This window comes from Ursus arctos, unplaced genomic scaffold (genome assembly GCF_023065955.2).
Source record: "Ursus arctos isolate Adak ecotype North America unplaced genomic scaffold, UrsArc2.0 scaffold_24, whole genome shotgun sequence".
Classification (NCBI taxonomy): domain Eukaryota; kingdom Metazoa; phylum Chordata; class Mammalia; order Carnivora; family Ursidae; genus Ursus; species Ursus arctos.
In genome coordinates, this window is record NW_026622919.1 from 31099944 (window position 1) to 31120722 (window position 20779).

The 20779-nt window shown below is 42.4% G+C and overlaps 2 protein-coding genes across 2 annotated transcripts; both read left to right on the forward strand.

The window, feature by feature from the left end:
* Positions 1 to 6489: 6489 nt before the first annotated feature.
* On the forward strand, positions 6490 to 7425 carry LOC113268818 (olfactory receptor 4D1). The gene has a single exon (XM_026517384.2). It carries the CDS (start codon positions 6490 to 6492, stop codon positions 7423 to 7425), a length of 936 nt encoding a protein of 311 aa, XP_026373169.2.
* A 7826-nt stretch (positions 7426 to 15251) lies between these two features.
* On the forward strand, positions 15252 to 16187 carry LOC125281006 (olfactory receptor 4D1-like). The gene has a single exon (XM_048212226.1). The coding sequence runs from the start codon at positions 15252 to 15254 to the stop codon at positions 16185 to 16187; it is 936 nt and encodes a 311-aa protein (XP_048068183.1).
* The last annotated feature ends 4592 nt before the right edge of the window (positions 16188 to 20779 follow it).

The following is a 20779-nucleotide window of genomic DNA, read 5'->3' on the forward strand; positions in this document are numbered from 1 at the left end:
CGTCGTATAGGGGTTTAATATCTAGAATATACAAAGCATCTTTATAACTCAAAAAAAATCACAATTCCAGACTTCAAGTTATATTGCAAAGCTCAAGGAATCAAAACAGTATGGCACTGACACAAAAATAGACACATAGATCAATGGAACCCAATAGAAAACCTAGAAATAAACCCACAATTAAATGGTTACTTAATCTTTGACAAAGCAGGAAGGACTATCCAATGGGAAAAAGACAGTCTCTTCAACAAATGGTTGAGAGTACATAAAAATAAAAAGCTTCTGCACAGCAAAGGAAAAAATCAACAACACTAAAAGATGACCTACTGAATGGGAGAAGATATTTGCAAACGACATATCCAACAAAGGGTTAGTACCCAAAAGATAGAAGGAACTTACACAACTCAACAGCAGAAAAACAAATAATCCAATTTAAAAATGGGCAGAAGACATGAACTCACATTTCTTCAAAGAAGACATCCAGATGGCCAACAGACCCATGACAAGACACTCGACATCACTCAGCACCAGGGAAATGCAAATCAAAACCACAATGAGATATCAACTCACACTGTCAGAATGGCTGAAATCAAAAACATAAGAAACAACAAGTGCTAATGAAGATGTGCAAAAACGGAGCCCTCGTGCCCTTTGGTGGGAATGCAAACTGGTGCAGCCACTGTGGGAAACAGTATGGAGGTTCCTCAAAAAATTAAAAATAGAGCTATCTTATACTCCAAAAATCACACTACTGGATTTACCCAAAGAAAATGAAGACAGTAATTCAAAGGGATACATGCACCCTGATGTTTATAGCAGCATTATTTATAATAGCCAAATTGTGGAAACATCCCAAGTGTCCATCGATAGATGACTGGATAAAGAAGATGCGGGATATATATAATGGAATATTACTCAGCCATAAAAAAGAACGAAATCTTGCCATTTGCAACAACATGAATGGAGCTAGAGAGTATGATGCTAAGTGAAATAAGTCAGTAAGAGAAAGACAAAAACCATTTGATTTCCCTCATATGTGGAATTTAAGAAACAAAACAAGTGAGCAAGGGGAAAAAAAATAGAGAGAGACAAACCAAGAAACAGACTCTTGGGGCTCCTGGCTAGCTCAGTCAGCAGAGCAGGTGAATCTTGATCTCGGGATTGTAAGTTCAAGTCTCATGTTGGGTGTAGAGATTACTTAAAAATAAAGTCTTAAAAAAAGAGAGAAAGAAACAGACTCTTGACTATAGAGAACAAACTGGTGGTTACCGGGGGGAGGTGGGGGAGATGGGTGAAATAGGTGATGGGGATTAAGGAGTGCACCTGTTGTGATAAGCACAGGGTGATGCATGGAATAGTTGAACCACTATATTGCACACCTGAAACTAAAACAACTGTATGTTAACTATACTGGAATTAAAATGAAAACAAAACCACTATGAAAGACTTCACTCCCCCTAGGATGATTATAATAAAAAGACAGATAATAAGTGTTGGTGGAGAAATCGTTACTGCTCATACGAAGCTGGTGGGAATATAAAACGGTGCAGCTGCTGGAAAAGAGATCGGCAGTTCCCTAAAAGGTTAAACGTAGAGTCATCATATGACCCGGTGTTTCACCTCCCAGGTACATATTCAAGATAATTGAAAACATACGCCACACAAAAACATGTGTGCATACACTATAGCAAGGTTATTCATAATAGCCAAAAAGTAGAAACAAACCAAATGCCCAAGAGCTGATTAATGGTAAACAAAAGTGGTATATCCACACAATGGAATATTATTCACTCGTAAAGAAGAACGTGGTACTAATAGAACATGGAAGGACCTTGGAAACATTATGCTTGGAGAAAGAAGCAAGAAGCAAGAAGACTACATATTATACGACTCCATTTATATGAAATGTCCAGAATGGGCAAATCCATGGGGACAAAAAGTAGGTTAGCGATTAGTGGTTGCCAGGGCCTGGGGATAGAACAGACTGGGGAGTCACTGCTAGAGAAGAGGAGGTCGCTCTCAGAGGAAGGAACATGCTCTGGAGTTCGACAGCGGCTGGTGATGGTTACACAAACCTGTGAATATACGAAAACCCCCTGAACTGTGCGCTTTAAAACCGTGAATTGCATGGCATGTGAGTTATGTCTTGAGGGTAAACTTAGCCAATTTGTATTGAGACGGTCACACCGGCTGTGAGGAGAGCAGATCAGAGGTGGGGGTGAGAGATGCCTTAACAAATGGACATGTGAAAGAGGCTTTGGAGTTTACAGAGGGCATGACCTGGACCATGAGCTAGAACACAGCTTACTTTTCCAACGGCAGTGGTGGAAGCAGAGGGCGGAGGCCTTGCACTGCCCATGGTGCTGACCTCAAAGGATTTGGTTCTTGCAAACCTCCCCGGGGATTCATTTCCCATAAGGTTCTTCCTCTTCTTCCTCTTGGTCCTACGCTCAGTGCCCCTGGAGCGTTAGGACCCAACGCAGTTGCTCAATGATAATGTGCATCTGATGCAACAGTTCACACACTTTTTAATAACTCCCATTGCTCCTGCCCTCAGCAGCCTCAGCCCAGCTTCATTGCCCGAATTAAGCCTAAGTTTTGTTCCCTGAGGAGTGTCCTTTCCCTTAAGGCCAATCCTCTGGGTGTTCTTGGTCTGACAGAGGCCAGGAAAAGAATGGAGCTGCAGGAGAAGGGTGGCCTGGAGGGTGGAGGTTCTGAGTCCCCGTGGCCACTTGGGGCCGGAGGTAGGTGATGGCTGCAGTATCTTTCCCACGGACAAGTCAGCACTGAAAAGGCCTGCAAAGCCTATTGTAAGACAAGCATGAGGTGGAGGGAGGGTATGGGGAAGTCACTGGGCAAGAATGCTGGGGGACGGGGATTGGGGGAGCAGTTGATTTTATCTGGAACTAAGAATTTGTCTGTACTGACTTATGTGTTGTGAGGAATGCAGGACAGAGGGTGGGAGGGAGAGCAGAAGAGACGCAGCTGGTTTCTCCCCCATCTCCCACACACATACTCCAGCTTCTTCCCACACCTAGAAGAAAACACACCAGGTCTTTCTCTCACACTTCCCACCCTCTCCTGTTTCCCTTTTAATCCTCTGTTCTTCCTCCTCCCCCTGCCCGCTGCTCTCCCGCTCCGAGTCTCCATTCCTTCTCTACCGCTGTGCCTCCATCTTCCCTTCTTCTAGATCTTGTCTTAATAAGACCTCTTCATACTTCCAAGATGACCACAGACTAGCTGCACCCCCATGTTTAGAACCACTTGTTCTCCCTCCGCTCCTCTTTCAGTCCTGCATGGACGAATTTTATACGAGCAGGATGGATGGGAAACAAGGTTGAGCAGCAACAGAAAAGGGTCTGGAATCCTTCTCTTTCTCTGTTCGTATCCTTACCCCTCAGGATGTCTCTCTATTTTGCTTTCCCATCTAAATCTATTCTTTTTGCATGTAGGTGGAAGAATCATTTCCAAAGATTCTTACAAGTTCGTGGAAAGCACGCTGGCCATGCTAAGAGGATGCTTTTAGGTTTGTAAATCTGGTGATGCTGGGAATTAGAATTTGGGGTTCCCTTCAAATTCCCTTGAACTGAACTCTCATTCAGTGGCGACTTGCTCTCTTTTCACCTCTCGCAGTGGTCTGGCCCATCCCAGCACTCCACCCACCATCGAACCATCAAGCATTGTTTTAGGAACCATCTATGAGGAAGTCTATGTCTGCCCTAGGAACTGTGTAGCACTCAACATATCAGACTTGCACTGAAATGACAAACACAAGCGAGGAGACAGAGCCATTCTTATGGAAAAATACCAGTCCATGGTAATACTAGGGAATATATTGCTCATTACACTCAGGCCTTGAAGGAGGGGTAGGATTCAGCTAGAAGAACAGGATGGGAAGGCAATCCAGGTGGGGTGCTGGCCTGATGAAAGGTCCTGATGCCTAAGGAACTGAGGAGGGGATCAGTTTGGTTGAAGTCAAGGCTTCTTAGCAAGGAGCAAGTAAGAAGAGAATAGTAGTTAGGAGAGCAGAATCTGGGACTAATCAGACCTGGGTCAGAGTTCCAGCTCTGCTCCTCACTCTCAGTGTGACCTGGGGCAGATTATTAACCTTATTAAGCCTCAGTTTATTTATCTGTCAAGTGGGGAAAATTAATAGTACTTACTATATTTTCTAAGCATGCAAATACTATATGAGAAGTAAATGGGCTAATGTGTATAAATTCCTTAGCATAGTGCCTGGCACATAGCGAACCCTCAGTAAATGTCTACTACTACAATGACACAATTCCTGCTACAACTACAAGAAATGGTCACTGCGTCAACTACTGCTATGTGGCAGATGGGTCTGCAAAGAAAGGTAGGAGCCCTTGAAAACCCATCTACGTGTGAATTCTTTCTTATAGGCAATGAAGACCCATGGAAAATTCTGAAAGTTTTTATTTAGAGGGAAAATGTCCTTTAGGAAATTGACATTACAGAGTGCGCATCTCTGAATGATAAAGGCATATAGAAGTGCGTGATAGTTGTAATTTTTATAGGGTAAAGATAAAAATAATAAAAAAATAATCAATAGCATAAGATAAAACTATGCTATTGGCATTTTAGGAATCTGTAATTAGGTGGGAGGGTTAGGGTTGAGGGTAAAGGGCTAGGGGTCAGGGGCTTTCTCAGAGAGGCCAAACCGGGCCATTTAAGATGCTGCCCACCCAGTCTAACCTTGACACCAAGAGCAAGGACACAAAGCTAGGGACAAAGATGTATTGCTCTCTGTTAGGGCTGCTCTGACAACGCCCCTGGAGTGTCTGCTCCACTCCCGCCTGTGTCCGGGCTTTCTACCCTAGTGTGCTGGGGTAAGCTTATTTTAACCTTGTTCCATAACATCATTTCCCACCAAAAAGCTTACAGGGGTTCTCAGTTGTTCCTGGGGATGCTTTTCAGATAGTCTCATGCTGGAAGTTGGTGAAGCCACAGAATAAAGAAAGTGCATCTTCCTGGAACACGATTTTTACACAAATATTGGGGATAAATGTGAATTCTAGATAAAATAAACATGACAATGTTTTGAACACCGTAACACCTCACAGATCATTTCAGAGATAATTCCGTTTCATATTTGTTGATAGAAATCTTTTTACACATATTCATTAAATTCCCTGTGAAAAGTCCATCAGTGCAACTGCTGTTGTTTTTCTCCTGTGTCAGGTGGGAACCAGGGAGGAGAAATCCTTTTACGTTCTATTATCTTCACAGGGTCGAGCCTCAGGGCAAATTTTCCTGAAAGATTAGAGAAAACAATTTTAGGAAGATGTAACTCAAGGGAATGGGTTTTTTTGTTTTTTGTTTTTTTAAAGATTTTTTAATTTATTTATTCGACAGAGACAGCCAGCGAGAGAGGGAACACAAGCAGGGGGAGCGGGAGAGGAAGAAGCAGGCTCATAGCGGAGGAGCCTGATGCGGGGCTCGATCCCATAACGCCGGGATCACACCCTGAGCCGAAGGCAGACGCTTAACCGCTGTGCCACCCAGGCACCCCCTGGGAATGGGTTTTAACATTAAAGAACTCAGTTTATTTTTCAACCGAATGCCTTCTAGAACTTTCATTTACTGAACTAAAGAAATCTGTTTCTTCTTTATTCTATATTTTCTACAACTCCTTGGTCTTAGCAATCACAGTTTTCAAGCCACAATACTTAATTTTAAAAAGCCCCTCAAAGATTGTCTAGAGACATGCATATAATAGAAAGTTCCCATAGTTTTTAAAATATAAAGCTTGAGAGTTCAAGGAAATTTTGCATTTGTCCTGGGCTGTTTTGAGATACCTCTGTAGATGGCCCCATGGCAACAATGCCAGTAGAGAGGTACTTATGTGAAAAAGTTTGAGAAGGACTAATTATCCCAGCTTCAGCCAAGATCCTCAAATAAACAGAGGATTATTTGCTTTACATTTGGTTCCAAATTAGGGCATGACAATTTCTTCTAACCCACACCTGTCTTCCTTCAGCGATGAATCATATGCAGCTCCTCAAAGCTCTGCCGTGACCAAGCATCTATTGGGTTATCTAAAATCATTAGTCTCTGTATCCTCTCAAGATTTTTCCATCCAGGATGATGATATTTGTGGTCACATGTACTTGCTGATATGTTTATTTATTTTTTCATTGATGCAACCGTATCTGTGGAGCCTGTCGCTCACAAGGCACTCTGTCGGGCACATGAGGTATGAATCAGACGTGAAAACTGTGGGACAAGGACAGAGTGATACAAAGGGGGAAAGACCCATAAATGCCTGTGATACCATGTAGGGTGTGGTTAAGGAGATAAGTCTGTGAGAGCCTTGAGAATGTATGGAAGACTCTTCTAAGTTCCATCTTGAATGTATTCAGCAATGACTTTGATCAACTTACTCCTGACTCTCCAAAGGAAAATGATGGAATTTTCATGATTTTGTTGTTTTGCATGGTTTTTCTTTAGGCATGTGGGGAAGATCCCATGGAAGCACAGAATATTACACAGGTGTCAGAGTTTGTCCTCTTAGGATTCTCACAGACACAGGAGCTCCAGAAATTCCTGTTCCTGGCGTTCCTATTTGTCTATGTCACCACTGTTGTGGGAAACATCCTTATCATGGTCACAGTGACTTCTGACTCCCGGCTCCACATGCCCATGTATTTTCTACTCCGAAATCTGGCTGTCATAGACCTCTGCTACTCCACGGTGACTTCTCCAAAGATGCTGGTGGACTTCTTTCATGAGGTCAAGACCATCTCCTACCAGGGCTGCATGGCCCAGATCTTCTTCTTTCACCTCTTGGGAGGTGGGACTGTCTTCTTCCTCTCGGTGATGGCCTATGACCGCTACATAGCCATCTCCCGGCCCCTCCACTATGTCACCATCATGAACACTCGATTGTGTGTGGGGTTGGTGGTGGCTGCTTGGGTAGGGGGATTTGTTCACTCCATTGTCCAGCTGGCTCTGATGCTCCCGTTGCCTTTCTGTGGCCCCAATGTCCTGGACAACTTCTACTGTGATGTCCCACAAGTGCTGAGACTTGCCTGCACTGACACCTCCCTCCTGGAGCTCCTCATGATCTCCAACAGTGGAATGCTGGTCCTCATCTGGTTCCTTCTCCTTCTGGTGTCTTACACGGTCATCCTGGTGATGCTGAGGTCCCACTCAGGGCAGGCAAGGAAGAAGGCAGCTTCCACCTGTACCACCCACATCATTGTGGTGTCTATGATCTTCATTCCCTGTATCTATATCTACTCCCGGCCCTTCACCCCCTTCCCCATGGACAAGGCTGTGTCCATCAGCTACACGGTCATGACCCCCATGCTCAACCCCATGATCTACACGCTGAGGAATCAGGAGATGCAGGCAGCCATGAAGAGATTAGGCAAGCGCCTAGTGATATGTAACAGGAAGTGAACTTAAAGTATATTGACTTTAAATGACAAGTTTTCCCTCTGAACTTTTTTTTTTAAAGATTTTATTTATTTATTCGACAGAGATAGAGACAGCCAGTGAGAGAGGGAACACAAGCAGGGGGAGTGGGAGAGGAAGAAGCAGACTCATAGCGGAGGAGCCTGATGTGGGGCTCGATCCCACAACGCCGGGATCACGCCCTGAGTCAAAGGCAGACGCTTAACCGCTGTGCCACCCAGGTGCCCCTTCCCTCTGAACTTTTGAATTCCAATGTGAAAGTGGAGGGAAGTCTTTATAGAGTGTGACACTTGAAATTAATACTTCTCTGGACCTACTCCTGTGTCAGGTATTGTGTTAGGCACTTTCTCACTTTTATCTCACCCTCATAAAATGGACAGTGGATATATTATTTTATATTAAACGCTTTAACACATGAGACGACTCAGAGAGAAGTGACTTGCTCACTAGTGAACAGCAAGAGTGTGGCAGAGCTTGGGCAGGACTTGGTTCCTCTGACTCCAAGTTTAGAGGCAAGGCTATGGGTGGGATGTGAAATTCAAGGTTTCCCACAAACACAGGGGAAAACCTGGAGAGTTCCTCAGCTGTGGATGAGTATCTGTGATGACTGGTGAACAATCTCATCTTAACTCTGGAATAATCACAGTCTTTTCTGCTTCCTGCTTCTACTCTTCTTTCTTTACCTTTGGAGTTCTGTAACTTAGCATCAGCATTCACTGATGGTTGTCAATTTTCCTGTGTCCTTTCAATCTATTGATTTCATTTGTAAATGACCAAAAGTCACTTACTGGTTCAATTTTTAAAAGACTTATCTTGAGTCCCTTTTTTAATTTATGAAAATTTTACTTTTATGTGATCCATAATATCAATACTAAAGATGGTAGAAAGCATAGAAATGCTAATTATAATCTATAATATTGATCTAAAGGAGAGAAATGAGAGACATGAGATATTCAATTTTGATCTGAATTTATTGAGAAATACCTCCTTTAGATGAACTCAGCTATATTCTTGAGGACTTAAGACATCTCTTACCGAAGCTATGCTATGTTTCTGATATAAAGGTGATTCAGATGTAAATTTATTAACCCTAAATGGGTTAGTGCAATGTCTTTCACTATAAAGACTGCAGAGAAAAAATTTAAAAGAAGTTGTTAGTGGGGGGCATGGGTGGCTCCGTCGGTTGGGCGACTGACTCTTGGTTTTGGCTGGGGACGTGATCTCCTGGGTCCTGTGATTCGCCCCAGGTCAGGCTCCATGCTCAGCAGGGAGTCTTCCTGAAGATTCACTCCTTCTGCCCATTCCCCTACTCGCGCGCTGCGCACTCTCACTCTCTCTCAAGTAAATAAATAAATATTAAAAAAAGGCTGTTCATAAAATGCCCTAAATTAAAAACATTCCCCATGTTCTGATGCTGCCTTAAATTGTATAGTAAGAGGATTCGCAGCAATGGTGCTCAATCCGGTCTCTAACTCCTGCGGGTTGTGCTCCCTTTGGACTTCATTGCCTCTCTGCTTCTTTAGCTATAAAACTTCCGTAATTGCTCAAAGTGTTGTGTGGGTCAGTGGGGTACACAGAAAAATTCCAGCACAAGACTTGCATATAGTCTACATTCAATTAATGTTAGTTCCTCCACCCGTTCCCATTTACAATTAGTTTTTGACTTCTCATCAATGCTTTTCCCTTAATCTTAATTCCAGTATAGTCAACTTACAGTGTTGAATTGTTTCAGGTGTACAATATAGTGATCCAACAATTCCATCTATTACTCAGTGCTCATCAAGGTGGGTGTCCTCTTAATCTCCTTCACCTATCTCACCCATCCCCCGCCCACCTCCCCTCTGTTGGCTCTCTAGTTAAAAGTCCACTTTTTGGTTTGTGTCTCTTTTCCCTCTTTGTTCATTTGTTCAAATTCTACCTGTGAGTGAAATGATATGATATTTGTCTTTCACTTACTGATTTATATCACTTAGCATTATACTGTCTAGACCCATCCATGTTGTTGCAAACGGTAAGATTTCTTTCCTTTATATGGCTGAATATATACACATGGGATATATACACACTGGTTGAATATGTGTTTGTGTATATACACAATGTAATATTATATATATATATGTATATATATATATCACATCTGTGGATGGACACATAATAATGTCTCAGTAAGCATATGGGTGCAAATATCCTTTCAAATTAGTGTCTTTCTGTCTTGGGTAAATATGAAGTAGTGCCATACTGGCCCTTTGAGTAGTTTTATTTTTAATTTTTTGAGGAATACTGTTTCCCACAGTGGCTGCACCAGTTTGCATTCCCACCAAAGTGCACGAGGGCTCCATTTTTCCACATCTTCATTAGCACTTGTTGTTTCTTGTGTTTTTGATTTTAGCCATTCTGACAGCGTTAGGTGGTATCTCATTGTGGTTTTGATTTGCATTTCCCTGATGACGAGTGATGTTGAGTGTCTTCATGGGTCTTTTGGCCATTGGAGAATGTCTTCTTTGGAGAAATGTGGGTTCATGTCTTCTGCCCATTTTTACATTGGATTATTTGTTTTTCTGCTGTTGAGTTGTAGAAGTTCCTTCTATCTTTTGGATACTAACCCTTTGTTGGATAGGTCATTTGCAAATATCTTCTCCCATTCAGTAGGTCATCTTTTAGTGTTGTTGATTGGTTCCTTCACTGTGCAGAAGCTTTTTATTTTGATGTAGACTCAACAGTTTATTTTTGTTTTTATTTCCCTTGCCTCAGGAGACATAGCTACAAAGATGTTGCATTGGCTGATGTCAGAGACATTGCTGCCTGTATCTCCTCTAGGATTTTATGGTTTCAGGTCTTACATTTAGGTTTTTAACCCATTTCAGGTTTGTTTTTGTATGTGGAGTAAGAAAGTGGTCTAGTGTCATTCTTTTGCATGTAGCTGTCCAGTTTTCCCAGCACCATTTGTTGAAGAGACTTTGTTTTCCCATTGGCTGTTCTTTCCTGCTTTGTCAAAGATTAAGTGACCATATAATTGTGGATTTAGTTCTGGGTTTTCTATTCTGTTCTATTGGTGTATGTGTCTAATTTTTGTGCCCGTACCATATTGTTTGATTACTTTGAGCTTTGTAATATAAGTTGTAACCTTCCACTAATACTTCCAAATTAAACCAAGATAGTCATCTGGTTCTTTAGGGTCTAAACAATCAGGTCTAGTCAAGTAATGCTCTTTTGTCATTTTGTTTATACAGGATTAGTGAAAACAGCTCTCTGAGAAGTTGCGGATGGAGGGCTGTAAATTATTTCAGGGATAGCAGATTGAAACAATTTTTTATTTGAGTGTAACTCTACTCAACTGATGCACGTGGTACATGACTTCCAGGTGCACCTCATAGTGATTCACCTTCTCTATCTGGCATGCTCAGTGATCGTTTGATTCTGGCTCGGAGAATACTTCACGTCTCAGCCTTATTAATCTGTAGAGCTTGCCATTCCAGTTGGATTTATAATCAAGTTCAGAGATGACTGAGGTGTGAGGAGGAAAAGACCTCAGTCAACGTTGCCTAAGATGTTTACTTTACATTGGATCCATAAAAGGTGGTGTATCAGTCCGAGTTCCACCACAGCAACAGGACCAGTTGGATACAGCTAACATATGCCTATTAAGAGATTTATTGCAAGGACTTGGCTTACATGATTGTGAGACTGATCCCCGGGGCCAGTAGAAATGCATAGGACAGGGGTCAGGAGAGGCAGGCAGGGACTCTGAACGAGCTGAAGCCTCAGTAAAGAAGGTCACCTTCTTCAAGGAAACTTCGGTCCTGCCCTCAAGGCTTTTCAACTCATCGAATCAGGTACAACCAGCTTATCTAGGAACTTCTCTTCTACTTGAAATCTACTGATTATAGACAGCAATCACATCTGTGAAGTACCTTCACAGCAACACCTACATTAGTGTTTGATTGAATAACTGGGAACTATAGGCTAGTCGAGTTGACATATAAAACTGACCATCGTAGTGGGAGAATTATTGATTATCAGCGATGTTGGCCTCCCTCACGGAGAATATAAATGAAGTTGCTTCTGGATGTATCCTGCCTGCATTAAGTTTGAAGTGGTAACAATAGCTAAGCCTGACAAATATTTATTTTCTTAGATATATAGCACATAGCAAAATCATTTTCTCAGTTCAGTTTTCCATGCCTGGGTCTTTAGCGTGAACCCTCTCTTCCTGCCCTTCTCGTCTTTGGAATTCATTATGTTGGTTAATGGATGCAGTGAAGAGATGAGGTTTGGTGGACGTTCTACAGGCCCCTATGTGCCTTGACAGGGGAAATATATTAACTGAAACATATTAGCTTTCTCTTAGTGAAAGCGGAGTCCAAACCAGAACTCAAAATCCCCCACATGATAGTCAATGAAATATACAATCCTGTCCCCTTCCCCAGAATCAATGGAGGCCAGTTGGTTCCAATGATTAAATTTTGAAAGGGACCAAAGCTCTAAAGAAGAGTTGGTGGTTGGTTTGTTTTTTACCCTACATCTCTTGTTTGTGGGAGATCCTCACACTGTATTGTTATCTGCCAGAGGCCAAGTGTAAACATGCACAATGAGAGAACTTAGACCAACCTGGAAATGCTGTGTAGATCAGGGAGCTCTACGAAATCAGGCTCTACAGCACATCAAGCTTACATAGGCAGTCAATCCCAGTTTTGATCAGGTTCTCATAATGAGAAATTATAGGAGTTTCTTGTAGCAATTCGTGTGTTAGAAACAGTAATAATTCACACATAAAAAATGCTAGCATTTTATAAATAATGTGAGTAGACCTGAATACAGATGGTAAAACAATACTTAGGGCTCTGGTTGGTAAAATAAATGACAAGATTTTTAAAATTATTGATGGTATTGCACAAAAGTTTTCCCACGGATGAATTTCTCAAATAAAGATCGATTAAGTTTAAAGAAGAAGGAAAGGGAGAAAGAGAAAAAGGAGAAGGAATAGAGAGAAAGTGATCAAACCAGTTAGCTTGATGATCCTGCACGCTCTCTGAGAGAGAGAGAGAGAGAGAGAGAGAGAGAGAGAACAGATGGTGGTGGTGCTGAATGTGTGGCCCAGAAAGAGGACCATCAGCATTATCTGAGAACTTGTTCCAAATGCAGATTCTTGGCCCTGTTATTGACCAACTGAATGAGAAAGTCTGGGGCTGGGGACACACTACTCAGTCTTCACAAGCTCTCCAGTTGATTCTTTTAAGATTAAGAATCACTGGTCTAACAAATGGGGTTGTCTAAAACTCCCAGGGTCTGTATATATGGAAAAGACTCTAGTCCTTTTAGATTGCAGCCTGAGAATCCCACATCCTGCAAATCTCTAAAGTTTTCAGTGTTCTTAGTACTTTGGCTCCCAAGGAAGACCATGTAGAGAGTTAAGTGTTTTTGAGACCTTTTAGAAACTTTTTAACAACCCCCTTTGTTCCCTTGACTCTGGCGGGAATCAGGGAGAGAATCAGCCCAGCTCTGTTTCGAGAGCCAAGCCTAGTCCAGTAGTGTGTCCCTGAGGCTATGCCCTTTTTCCCTAGGGTCAGCCCCGCTGTCATAGGTGACGTGTGGGCAGTGGCCAGGGAACTGATGCTGCAGGAAGTCACTCTCCAAGATGATGTGAGACCTGAAGCCATTCTCCCATTCTGGGCTGGAGGAAGGTGAGACACCAAGGTTTTCTCCTCTGTAGAAAAATCAGCTGCAAGAAGGACCCAGAAACATGTACCGGAACGTGGGGAGAATAAACAAGTGACATAGACTGATGGTAGTAAGTCTGAAGTGTGAGGAGAGTCTCGGGAAGGAGTTCAGGGCAAATATGATGTTGAAAACAGATGCCTCAGGTCGTATGTGAAACCCAGGCTCTTAACAGCCAAGCAGGGATGGAGGCTGCTGAGAGCAGAGCATGAGTAAACGCACCACAAAATCCCCACCTAGATGTGAAAACAAGGCCACAGAATAAGTTAGCAAACACGTGTGGAGCAACTGCTCAGTCAGTGTTGCTGTTCGAGGTGCTGGAGCTGTTACGTTACTGAATTCACAGTCTAGTTAAGAGGGACAAGAGAAGAAGCTGGAAAATGCTGTAATGGAGCTAGTTATAAAATCTTATTGGAACCCAGAGAAAGAAGGGATTAATTCTGCCTGGGAGAGATAGGGGGAGGAGCCACAGAGCAGGTGATATCGCAGTCTTTGTAGGGTGAGAAGGTGGTGGGGGCATTTCAGAACAGAACTCATTACCAAGGCTACCAAGGAAATAACCAAGCATATGGCACATGTGAGAAGCTATGAATTTCTTGAATGGCAATCGGTTCCCGGGTGACAGGGATACTGATTACAAAGGTAGGTGAAGGCTACGTTTTATAGCCTCGTGTGACATGCTGAGAGGGAGATGCAGGCACATAGGTAAGCATGTGCTTCACCCTGTATAAATCCATAAAGCAAGGTAGGCAGCTAAAGAGTTTGAGTTATAAGCCAGGGGCACTAGACAGTCACTGGACGATTCTAATGAGAGAGAAACCTGATCAGCTATGAGCTTAGAAAGGTCTCATTGACGGTCTTACAGAACCGGCCTGCAGTGGAAGTAAATGGAAGGCAGAGGATGAGATGAATCTGACCCTTAACCCATGATGGACCACAGTAGGCACGTGAGAGAGGATGGGACTGAGACAGGGCAGGAGGAGTGGGGAGGCCCCCCACCCCTAACCCGTCCCCTTCTATCTCTCCCCCTCCACCTCCTTCTCCAGCTTTGCCCCATTCCCTCCTCCCCCACCACCTTCCCATTTCCCCTTCATTCACCTGCTCTCTTCCTCCCTCCCCCTTTCTCTTCCTGTCCCACCTTGCTTCCTTTGTCTGTTTCTAGGCTCTGGTTTCAACATCTTCCTTTGTCTTCTTCCCTTGTATCAGTAACATCTTCTAAACCTCTTGTTCCTTTCAGTAGGGCTCTCAGAGTCCCTGCCATGCAATATTCACCATCTATTTCTTAAACCAGAGTCTCTCTCTTGTGTGGCCTTTCTCTTGTCTCATAACACACTTCATATCTTTCCGGGCCTCTCCAGGTAAGTGGCTGCACCCCACAGCTCTTTGCCAGCTCAGCATCAACGCCACCTGATTTTGGAGCATGGACCGTCTACCAAGATGGGCACTGTGGGGCACAAATAAAGATCCATGTGTCTGCCTCTGGCAGCTTTCAGTTAAATTGTGGAGGAAAAACATAGTCACAGGAAAGCCCATTAACACGAGGATGTGTTACATGTCACACGAAAAATGATTGCTAGAAAAGTTTATTTGAGACTGGAAGAAGGGAAGATGTCTTAGAGGAGGAGAATACCCAGAAGAAGTGATTGCCAGAGTGATTTATTTGCAGGCACTGTTCTAGAAACTTGATGTGTTATTTTATTTCATGCCTTAGACAATTCTATAAAGATGATGTGTTTATTCCTATCTTACAGGACTGGAAAGAGACTCAGAGAGATTAAGTAGCTTAATCAAGGTCTAATCTCAAGTAACCAGAAGCCCTGAATTTGACTGCTGGTGTGTTGGACTCCAACAGAGTGTTTGAAAGGCAGGTTGCATAACTCTCTGTATGGCTAAGATATCTTATGAATGTATATTGCAGCGCAGCTTGTCAACTGTCCACAGACAAGCCCATTAATAATCAGCCCCTGGTGATATGATCTGTACATGAGGATCCACCATCTGGACCTGGACAACTCAGTTTGAGCCCCGAGCACTAAAAGTGACTTCATGCATCTGTACCTATGATTCCCTTTCTTTAGGAGTACGGAGAAGATGCCATGGAGACAAAAAACTTCACGTGGGTATCAGAGTTTGTCTTTTTGGGGTTCTCAGAGACTCGAGAGCTCCAGCTTTTCCTGTTTCTGGTGTTCCTGTTTGTCTACACCACCACTGTCGTGGGAAACCTCCTCATCATGGCCACAGTGACCTCAGACACCCGGCTCCACACACCCATGTACTTTCTGCTCCGCAATCTGGCTGTCTTAGACCTCTGCTTCTCCTCTGTCACTGCCCCAAGGATGCTGGTAGACTTCCTCTCTGAGAAGAAGACCATCTCCTACGAAGGCTGTATGGCCCAGATCTTCTTCGTTCATCTTTTTGGTGGTGGGACCGTCTTCTTCCTTTCAGTGATGGCCTTTGACCGCTACATAGCCATCTCCCGGCCCCTCCACTATGTCACCATCATGAACACTCAGCTCTGTGGGGGGTTGGTGGTGGCCACTTGGGTAGGGGGATTTGTTCATTCCATTGTCCAGCTGGCTCTGATGCTCCCATTGCCTTACTGTGGCCCCAATGTCCTGGACAACTTCTACTGTGATGTCCCACAAGTGCTGAGACTCGCCTGCACTGACACCTCCCTCCTGGAGCTCCTCATGATCTCCAACAGTGGAATGCTGGTCCTCATCTGGTTCCTTCTCCTTCTGGTGTCTTACACGGTCATCCTGGTGATGCTGAGGTCCCACTCAGGGCAGGCAAGGAAGAAGGCAGCTTCCACCTGCACCACCCACATCATTGTGGTGTCTATGATCTTCATTCCTTGTATTTCTGTCTACTCCCGGCCTTTCAGCACCTTTTCCTTGGACAAGGCTTTATCCATCAGCTACACGGTTATGACCCCCATGCTCAACCCCATGATCTACACCCTGAGGAACCAGGAGATGCAGGCAGCCATGAAGAGATTACGTAAACGCCTCATGATATGTAACAGGGAGTGAACTTAAAATATCGTGACTAGGGGCACCTGGGTGGCTCAGTTAGTTTGGTGTCCAACTCTTGATATCACCTCAGGTCTTGGTCCCAGGGAATGAGTTTAAGCCCTGTCTGGAGGCTAATTAAAGAAATAGTCTTGATTTTAAATGACAATTTTTCCATCTGAACTTTGGTTTTCCATATGAAAAGTAAGGGAAATTCCTTATAGACTGTGACTTTTGACATTAAATCGATATTTCTATGTACCTACCCTTATGTTTGGTATTATGTTAGGCACTTTCTCACTTTTATTTTTTAAAGGTTTATTTATTTATTTGAGAGAGAGAGAGAGAGAGAGAGAGTACCTGGGGAAGGGGCTGAGAGAGATGGAGAAAGAGAATCTCAAGCCAGAGTCCCTGCTGAGCACCAAGTGTGATTTCAGGTCCTGAAGATCATGACCTGAGCTGAAATCAAAGGGCCAAATCCTCAAATGACTGAGCCACCCAAGTGCCCTAGCACTTTCTCACTTTTATCTCATCCTCATAAAATGGACAGTGGATGTATTATTATTATATTAAACATTTTAACAATGAGAGAACACAGGGAGAAGCAACTTGCTCAGTGGTAAACAGCACATGAGTGGCAGGGCTTGGCCAGGACTTGTTTCCTCCAAGTTTAGAGGCAAGGCTATGGGTGGGATGAGAAACTCAAGGCTGCCCACAAACACAAGGGAAAACCTGGAGAGTTCCTCAGCTGTGGATGAGTATCTGTGATGACTGGTGAACAATCTCATCTTAACTCTGGAATAATCACAATCTTTTCTGCTTCCTGCTTCTACTCTTCTTTCTTTATCTTTGGAGTTCTGTAACTTCATTCAGCTATGTCTTTGCATTCTCTGATGGTTGTCAATTTTCTTTTGCCCATTCAATCTATTGATTCTATTTGCAAATGACCAGAAATTCACTTACTTCTGGTTCAATTTTTTAAAAAGTTATCTTGAGTCCCTTTTTTAATTTATGAAAATTTTACTTTTATGTGATCCAGAATATCAACACTAAGGATGGTAGGAAGCATAGAAATGCTAAGTATAATCTATAGCATTGACCTAAAGGAGAGAAATGGGAGACATTTCCTCAGATGTATCTTACACATGATCATTCCACAACATGAGATACGTAATTTTGAACTGAATTTGTTGAGCAATACCCCCTTTTGATGAACACAGCTGTATCCATGAGAATTTTTTTAAATTTAAATATCCATGTGAATTTAAGACAAGCTTCTTATTGAAGCTTGCTATGTTTATGATGTAAATGTGACTCATATCTAAATATAATAACCCTATGGGGCATCTGGGTTTCTGTTTATTGAGTGTCTGACTCTGATTTCAGCTCAGGTCATGATCTCAGTGTGGTAAGATCAAGTCCCCAGTCGGCTCTGTGCTGGGAGAGGAGCCAGCTTAAGATTGTCTCTCTCCCTCTGTCCCTCCCTACCAACTCATGCTCTCTCTCTCTCGCTTTATCTCAATAAATTAAAAAATAAAAACAAATAAAAATTTATGAAACTGTAATGGATTGGTGCAATGTCTTTCATAAAAACTGTAGAGAAAAAGTTTAAAAGAAATTGTTCATAAAATGGCCTAAATTAAAAACATTCCCCATGTTCTGATGCTGCCTTAAATTGTATAGTGAGACACTAAGAGGATTCGCAGCAATGGCGCTCAACCCGGTCTCTAACTCCTGCAGGTTGTGCTCCTTTTGGACATCATTGACTCTCTGCTTCTTTAGCTATAAAACTTCCGTAATTGCTCAAAGTGTTGTGTGGGTCAATGGGGTAAATGGAAAAATTTCAGCACAGGACTTGGCATATAGTCTACATTCAGTTAATGTTAGTTCCTCCACCCGTTCCCATTTACAATTATTTTTTGACTTCTCATCAATACTTTTCCCTTAATTTTAATTCCAGTATAGTCAACTTACAGTGTTGAATTGTTTCAGGTGTACAATATAGTGATCCAACAATTCCATCTATTACTCAGTGCTCATCAAGGTGGGTGTCCTCTTAATCTCCTTCACCTATCTCACCCATCCCCCCGCCCACCTCCCCTCTGTTGGCTCTCTAGTTAAAAGTCTACTTTTTGGTTTGTCTCTCTTTTCCCTCTTTGTTCATTTGTTCAAATTCTACCTGTGAGTGAAATGATATGATATTTGTCTTTCACTTACTGATTTATATCACTTAGCATTATACTGTCTAGACCCATCCATGTTGTTGCAAACGGTAAGATTTCATTCTTTTATACGGCTGAATATAAACACCCTGAATATATACACACATATACATACCACACCTTCTTTATTCAGTCATTTGTTGATGGACACTTGGGCTGTGTCCATAATTTGGCTATTATAAATAATGCCTTAGTAAACATACGGGTGCATATCTTTTCATATTAGTGTTTTCCTAGTCTTTGGGTAAATGACCAGTAGAGTGATTACTAGGATTACTAGGAACTAGGATAGTTCTATTTTAATTTTTTGAGGAACCTTCATACTGTTTCCCACAGTGGTGCACCAGTTTGCATTCCCACCAAAGTGCACGAGGGCTCCATTTGTCCACATCTTCATTAGTACTTGTTGTTTCCTGTGTTTTTGATTTTAGCCATTCTGACAGCGTCAGGTGATATCTCATTGTGGTTTTGATTTGCATTTCCCTGATGACGAGTGATGTTGAGTGTCTTCATGGGTCTGTTGGCCATTGGAGAATGTCTTCTTTGGAGAAATGTGGGTTCATGTCTTCTGCCCATTTTTACATTGGATTATTTGTTTTTCTGCTGTTGAGTTGTAGAAGTTCCTTCTATCTTTTGGATACTAACCCTTTGTTGGATAGGTCATTTGCAAATATCTTCTCCCATTCAGTAGGTCATCTTTTAGTGTTGTTGATTGGTTCCTTCACTGTGCAGAAGCTTTTTATTTTGATGTAGACTCAACAGTTTATTTTTGTTTTTATTTCCCTTGCCTCAGGAGACATAGCTACAAAGATGTTGCATTGGCTGATGTCAGAGACATTGCTGCCTGTATCTCCTCTAGGATTTTATGGTTTCAGGTCTTACATTTAGGTTTTTAACCCATTTCAGGTTTGTTTTTGTATGTGGAGTAAGAAAGTGGTCTAGTGTCATTCTTTTGCATGTAGCTGTCCAGTTTTCCCAGCACCATTTGTTGAAGAGACTTTGTTTTCCCATTGGCTGTTCTTTCCTGCTTTGTCAAAGATTAAGTGACCATATAATTGTGGATTTAGTTCTGGGTTTTCTATTCTGTTCTATTGGTGTATGTGTCTAATTTTTGTGCCCGTACCATATTGTTTGATTACTTGAGCTTTGTAATATAAGTTGAAACCTTCCCACCAATACTTCCAAATTAAACCAAGATAGTCATCTGGTTCTTTAGGGTCTAAACAATCAGGTCAAGTCAAGTAATGCTCTTTTGTCATTTTGTTTATACAGGATTAGTGAAAACAGCTCTCTGAGAAGTTGCTGATGGAAGGCTGTAAATTATTTCAGGGATAGCAGATTAAAACAATTTTTTATTTGAGTGTAACTCTACTCAACTGATGCACATGGTACATGACTTCCAGGTGCACCTCATAGTGATTCACCTTCTCTATCTGGCATGCTCAGTGATCATTTGATTCTGGCTCAGAGAATACTTCACATCTCAGCCTTATTAATCTGTAGAGCTTGCCATTCCAGTTGGATTTATTTTTTTAATTTAATTTAATTTAATTTTTTTAATGTAAATTTTGATGGTTCATTAGTTGCATATAACACCTGGTGTACCATGCAATATGTGCCCTCCTTACTACCCATCACCAGCCCATCCCATTCCCCCATCCCCCTCCCCTCTGAAGCCCTCAGTTTTTCCCTTTCTTCTCCTACCGATTCCAGTTGGATTTATAATCAAGTTCAGGGATGACTGAGGTGTGAGGAGGAAAAGACCTCAATCAACGTTGCCTAAGATGTTTACTTTACATTGGATCCATAAAAGGTGGTGTATCAGTCCGAGTTCCACCACAGCAACAGGACCAGTTGGATACATCTAACATATGCCTATTAAGAGATTTATTGCAAGGACTTGACTTACATGATTGTGAGACTGATCTCCGGGGCCAGTAGAAATGCATAGGACAGGGGTCAGGAAAGGCAGGCAGGGACTCTGCATGAGCTGAAGCTACAGTAAAGAAGGTCACCTTCTTCAAGGAAACTTCGGTCCTGCCCTCAAGGCTTTTCAACTCATCGAATCAGGCACAACCAGCTTATCTAGGAACTTCTCTTCTACTTGAAATCTACTGATTATAGACAGCAATCACATCTGTGAAGTACCTTCACAGCAACACCTACATTAGTGTTTGATTGAGTAACTGGGAACTATAGGCTAGTCGAGTTGACATATAAAACCGACCATCGTAGTGGGAGAATTATTGATTATCAGCGATGTTGGGCACCCTCAAGGAGAATATAAATGAAGTTGCTTCTGGATGTATCCTGCCTGCATTTAAGTTTGAAGTGGTAACAATAGCTAAGTCTGACAAATATTTATTTTCTTAGATATATAGCACATAACAA